The 6,746-nt window shown below is 40.3% G+C and overlaps 1 protein-coding gene across 1 annotated transcript in view; it reads right to left on the bottom strand.

Moving 5' to 3' along the window:
• The window catches only part of CCDC88C (coiled-coil domain containing 88C), a 206,916-nt gene that overhangs the window by 1,006 nt on the left and 199,164 nt on the right, over positions 1-6,746 (bottom strand). The window contains exon 25 of the mRNA XM_043989146.1: positions 4,022-4,263. Within this exon, the coding sequence (XP_043845081.1) occupies positions 4,022-4,263 (242 nt within the window). The remainder of the gene's footprint in view (positions 1-4,021; positions 4,264-6,746) is intronic.

The following is a 6,746-nucleotide window of genomic DNA, read 5'->3' as shown; positions in this document are numbered from 1 at the left end:
ATTAGTTTTTTAAACTACCAAACAATTCAACAAACTCTATATTGCTATAGTGTTTTTTTTCTACTCCAGTCCCCTCCACCCAATTTTTTACATTTTAACTTTTTTTTTTTTAGTGAGGCAATTGGGGTTAAGTGACTTGCCCAGGGTCACACAGCTAGTAAGTGTTAAGTGTCTGAGGCCGGATTTGAACTCGGGTACTCCTGACTCCAGGGCCAGTGCTCTATCCACTGCTCCACCTAGCTGCCTCTAACATTTTTTTTTTACCCAAACGTCTTAGTGAATTAGACCTAAGTTTTTAGTAGTTTTAAACTTCACTAAAACTTCTGGGGTATTTCTACTTCAAGGATCTAACTTTAACTTAACCATCACAGTAGTTTGTACTTTTTTTCTCATTCTCCCAATTTTAACACTTCAGAGTAGGTTTTTTTCCCCCATCTTGCCATTATTTCTTCACCAACATCGCCATCTACTGGTGATGTTTCATTTCACAGATTGTAAAGGGACCAGGGTTCTGGTTAATGCCCATAGGCTTGCAGAGAGAGGGTTTTGGGACTTCATCAGAAGTTTCCTTTCCTTTAAAAAAAAAAGAGTATCAGGTTTAATTTAGTTTTAAAACCAAGAACACTGGTCCATAGCAAATTTTTACTGGTCTGCAGAACTGATATTATTAAAACTCCTTACTTTTAAAAACCTATATAACCTAAAAAAAAAATAAAAACAAAACAAACTCCCCATATTCCTACTCCTTTCTGTCAATTTCTTTCTTTCTCCTAATTGCTCCTTCGCCCTGGTCCAAATTTTGAGATGATTTGAACCACTGAAAGGTGGCAGAGGGCAGAGTATCTGCAGTATCAAATTTAGATATTTTATAGTCCCTATTCCATATATTTAAATAACAACACAATAATGTACTTTAATCTGCTCACAGATGGATAAGTTTACCAAGATAGATTAGTTGGGCATTTATAATTTCTGCAGTTTCTCTATTATTTCAGCTCATTATAACTGATGAAGCCAATTTACGATAAATAGCAAACTGAAAGGATGGAAAGAAGGTTGGACTCGGAGCCAGAGGGCCTGGCTTGGACTCTCTACTCAGCTACTTATTATATGCGTGATCTTGGACATGATCACTTTAATGTCTCTCGTTCTGTGTTTTTACCTGTAAAGTGGCTGGACTGGATAAATTCTGTGTCTGGCTCTAGAAGCAGCTAAGAAGCTATAGACACAGAGTCAGGATGGCCTGAGTGTGTGAATCCTGCCTCCGACATTCATTAGCTATGTGAATGTAGGCAAGTCACTAACACTCAGACTTAGTTTCCTTATCTATAAAATGGGGGTATTATTAGCTCAAAAGAAACATGAGACGCACGAATTTAGAGACATCTACACTCCAAATGTTCATGTGGATTATTTGTGCCCAATCTGTGGTGAAGCCTTCTGAGCTCATGTTGGTCTGATCAGCCACAGTTAGACACACTGTGACTAGTGATAACATCCAATGGCTCGAAGCATCTCAAACATACTGATGTTGGGGCAGGTAGATGTCGCAGTGGATAGAGCACCAGCCCTGGAGTCAGGAGTACCTGAGTTCAAATCCAGCCTCAGACACTTAACACTTACTAGCTGTGTGACCCTGGGCAAGTCACTTAACCCCAATTGCCACACCAAAAAAAAAAAATCAAACATACTGATGTCATTTTGGTCCTCTAAGAATGAAGGACAAACAATCAAAATGGGGATGATAACAGTATCTAATTTTATAGGGTTGTTGTTAGGATTAAATGATATAACACATAAAGTGCTTTGCAAATCCAAAAGCACAACATAAATGCTAGTTATTATTATCTATGATCTGATGGATCCATCCCTGGACTTTGGTCTCTTCATCTATGGAATGAGGGAGTTGGACTAGATAGGTGATTTCTAGGGTTTCTTCCAGCTCCCCATTCTATGCTGCTGCTGCTGCTATTCAGTTGTGTCTGATTCTTCCTGACCCCATGGGGGATATTCTTGGCAGACATACTGGAGTTGCATGACATTTCTTTCTCCAGCTCACTTTAAAGAGGAGGAAACTGAGGCAAACAGGGTAAAGTGACTCGCCCTGAGTCACATAGCTAGGAAGTGTCTGAGGCCGGATTTGAACTCAGATCTTCCTAACTCCAGGCCTGGCGCTCTATCCATTGCACTATCTAGCTGCCTTCCTATAATGATACATCACACATATTAGGAACCAAAAATGTTTGGATGTGGAGAAGTTAATTTTTTCAAAGCCTAATTAGCCTCAGAAGCCAGCAGGTCCAGGTCGTTGTGGATAGACAGCTAGCTTTTGAGTTAGAACAACCTGAGTTCGAGTCTTGCCTTTGACACATGCTAGCAGTGTGACCCTGGGCAAATCATTTAACCTTGCAGTGACCCTAAGTCAACTCTCTAAGTCACAGACCAGGGGCCATTCTGCATTGGTAGAGGGCATTTCCAAGCTTGAAGTTCTCTATAGCAATAGAATCATGAGCCTATTTCAAAAAGTAAAACACTCACCAGCATCAGAGTTTTCCTTTCCTTTTTAAAAAAACAGTATCAGAATTAATCCAGAATTTTAAAACTATGAGCACTTGTCCAAGGCAAATTTTTACTGTTCTATAGGAAAGTCTCTACATCTGTTATCTTTTTTCTGCATAAGGTTTTGTGCTGCATCAAAAGGACCAAAGTCAGAGATTTGGATGGGTCTTCTAAGATCATCTTGTCTAAACTGAAGCCAGAGAGAGAAGGGGCCTGGTCTCAGGTCACAAAACAAGTCAATGGCAGAGTAGGATCCCTTAACTATGAATATAAGACATCACATATTATTTATGCATATTTATGTACACATTACTGTTTCTATGTGTACCTACTGGCAATCACTAGATGCATCTCTAGGTTGGGCTAAACAATTTGCCACATGGAAGAATCAGAAATTGAGGGGTTATGCCCATCAAGTGGTGAATGGCCAACTAAGTTATGGCTTATGGATGGGATGGATGCTGTAAAGCAGTGATAAAAGGGATGGTTTTAGAAAAACCTGGGAAGATTTTTATGAACTGATGCAAAGTGTAGGGAGCAGAACCAGAGGAACAATTTATAATAAGAGCAGTATTATAAAGATAATCAGTTTGGTAAGACCTGGTAACTTTGATTAACACAATGATCACCACAATTCCAAAGGACCCATGATGACACACTTGCAGATAGTGATCCAACGGACTCAGATTGTAGATTGAGATGTTTTTTTCTTTGTCTGTTTTTGGTGTGGGAGGAGCATAACTAACGTGGAAAATCTTTATGCAAGTGGAACTGAAGTCCACACGACTAGCGAGAAGAAAATTAAACTAGAGAGGTATGTTGGAAGGAACACTGGATTTGCACTGGGAACACTTGGTGGGGTATTGAGTCCTAGCGTCATTTACTAGCCATGTGACCCATAGGCCAGCCAACCTTCCTAAGCATCAACTTTCTTATCTGTAAAATCGGAATAATAACTAAACATCATATTCTCTTCTTGGGAGGATTGTGACAAAAGTGTTTCATAAATTGTAAAGTGCTTTATAAACATGAAGTATCCCTGGTACAGGCAGGGAAATGTTATTTATATTTTGCTTCTGTAATACTTGCCAATCAAGTTATTAAGGTTTAAAAGAATTCTGTGCAGATCCCGAGGGTTCCTACAGGCTATGTGAATATATGTTAGTGCTTTAAAAGAAACATTTCATTATAAATACTAAGTGAGCATGAAAACATACAGAGGCATACTTTTCCTCTAATATATTAACACAGGGAGGACTGCAAGGATGACAGCTGCAAATGTTTAGAACTCCTACCTGCTAAGTAATGCTTCTGGCTCTATTAGGACCTATCGCAGATTCCCTCCCTACTTGAGTGGGGAACACACACACACACACCCCCCAACATACTCTCACTCTTTCTACTTATCTAATCAATCATTTAGCACGTTACTCAAACTGGGATCAGGGTAAGCAAGTCTTACCTTTCCCCCCGGGTCCATTGTGAGCATCCCTCTCATCCTGGCTGTTTGAACCTGTAGCAGCAGTGTTATCTGTAGTCTCCTGCTGTAATTTGAGATGTTGGGAAGCAGATGGAGAAGCAGGATCTGCGGATTCCAGCTGCCAGGGAGGGCTGTCAGCGGTTGATTTGGGGCGTTCTTTTGAACCCTCTTTCTTTGGTTTGATGAGTTTGACTAAGGCTTTGGCTCCAATCCAGTGGTTTTTCCTATTGGGGAAGAGATTTTCAGGAAGAAACTACTATAAGATACACTCAGGAACTGTGTTTCTTGAGGCTGTGGGACCCTTCAAATACCAATATGGGGGCTGGATCAGTCACTGGAGATGCAGGAGAGCAAGGGTATTCAACAAGCCAAGCACAGGACTTTTGGTACAGGAGAGAAATATTTCAAAGGAAATAAGGTCAATCCTCAAATAAGTGAATTACTAGAGGGATATAGTGATGTAATTATAGAAAGAACTGATATTTCCTAAAGAGATTCTGGCCTAGGATGTTGAGTGAAATGGAAATTATCCTGAAAGTACTATTACCACCAATTGATGATGATGATAATAATAATAGTTCATAGACTGGATAATAAGCTTGTGGCTAAATGATAGCTCATTTCATCATGGTGTAGTGGAAGAAGAACTGGACTGGTAATAAGGAAACTAAGTTTTTATCTAGCTCTGTACAGTTCTCTTTTGGGGGCTTTATCTGTAAAATTAAGCGATTTGCTTGGATAATTCTTAAATTATATGATTCCTCCTTAAAGAGATGGATCTTAAAGAGGAATCATTGCTATGAGCAAAGACAGAATTTCCTGCTTGTTTGCTTAACTCCAAGGAAATTTTGAAAAGGGATCAGAAATATGGGTAAGATGAAAGGTACACAAACAAGATTATGTTATGGTGTTCAAATTCCTTGGCACAGGGAAATTTCAGGAATCAGGGACAGGTAAGACCTAGAATCTCCTCCTTTCCCCGGCAGACTGTATTCCCTGGTGACCAGGTTTCACAAACAGAGAAGTCTCCCTCTTATCATGAGGAGATGCCTTAGAAATAGTTAATCTCATCTATCTGGCACTGCTGAGGTCTAAGAGATCAGAATTTAAAACAAAGCCAGGAGGACACCACCAAAAATGCCCAACGAACTCTCACAACAAGCCTATAATTTGTGAAGCATCGATTCAATCTGACGAGCATCTTTAAACTGCCCACTATGTTTAATGGGTTATTTAGCCATCATTTGAAATGTTCTTGTGTAGAGAAAACCCACTACAATTGCCATTTTACTTTTAGATAACTGTTAGGAAGTTTCTGCCTCTCAGTAACTTCCATCTATTGTTCCTGGACCCATCTATACTTTAAATGCTCTAAGAATTAGGTCACGTCTTCCTTACGTCTTCTCTTCTCCAGGCTCAACACCTACACTATGTATGGAGTGGCCAGGAGAAGGGTCTCTAAGGTCTTCTCTAGCTCTGCATTTAGGGTTTCTCTTTGGAACACACCAGTTTGTAAATGGACCTGTGTTCTTGAAATGTGCCCCTCAGAATGAAACTTGACATTCCATGTGCCACCTGACTAGGACTGATGGAGTACAAGATGTCACCTGATTAGTGCTAGACACTAAGTCTTTCAATAATAGCTAGTTAGTATTAGTATAGTTGAGGGCAACTAGGTGGCACAATGAATGCATAGATCGCCAGGCCTGGAGTCAGGAAGACTCATCTGAGTTCAAATCCAGCCTCAGACACTTACTCTGTCCATTTGCCCTAGCTATGGATTTCCCCTCTTTGCTAAAGTTGTAAAAGCCCCTCATCCTTTGATATCACTAATTTTTTAATGCTGTGACCCATTCATTATCACATGCCCATTTGGGGCTTACTGTAGTATGTGGTTTATGGTACTTTTTTCAATTAAAAGGCCCCCATGCTTCCTTTATGGTCAAATGTGTGAGCCTCTAAAGTAAATGTATTTTTTACCAGCTCTTATTAGGCATTCTCTATCCTGAGCCCATAGTTCTTTTTTTAATTTAATTTAATTTAATTTATTTTTTTGTGAGGCAATTGGGGTTAAGTGATTTGCCCAGGGTCACACAGCTAGTAAGTGTTAAGTGTCTGAGGCCGGATTTGAACTCAGGTCCTCCTGACTCCAGGGCCGGTGCTCTATCCACTGTGCTACCTAGCTGCCCCCTGAGCCATAGTTCTTACATTTTAAGCTCTATTCCACCCTTTTCTCAGACACCATCTTTTTTTTTTTTTTTTGGTGAGGCAATTGGGGTTAAGTGACTTGCCCAGGGTCACACAGCTAGTAAGTGTCAAATGTCTGAGGCCAGATTTGAACTCAGGTACTCCTGAATCCAGGGCCGGTGCTTTATCCACTGCGCCACCTAGCTGCCCCCAGACACCACCTTCTTAACTAAGTAGAAGCAAGAGGGACAAGTGGAAAGAGTGCTAGACTGGGAATTCACTCTCTGTTCTCTGGACCTTGGTTTATCTGGGAAATGAGGGAGTTGGATTGGATGACCTCAAAGGCCCCTTCAGATTCTTCAATCAAACATTTTTGGCAACCTACCTTCTGTGGTGATGAAAACACTTCCATTCCTTTACTAGACATTAAAATTCCTAATAATGTGTTTCTGAACTCAGAACATGGGTCTGAACCCATCATGTGTGTGTGACCCAAGTACCACAAAGACAAAAGACTTCT

Source organism: Dromiciops gliroides, chromosome 2 (genome assembly GCF_019393635.1).
Source record: "Dromiciops gliroides isolate mDroGli1 chromosome 2, mDroGli1.pri, whole genome shotgun sequence".
Taxonomy (NCBI): domain Eukaryota; kingdom Metazoa; phylum Chordata; class Mammalia; order Microbiotheria; family Microbiotheriidae; genus Dromiciops; species Dromiciops gliroides.
The sequence above is the reverse complement of the archived record's forward strand: the minus strand, read 5'-3'. Positions and strand labels throughout refer to the sequence as shown.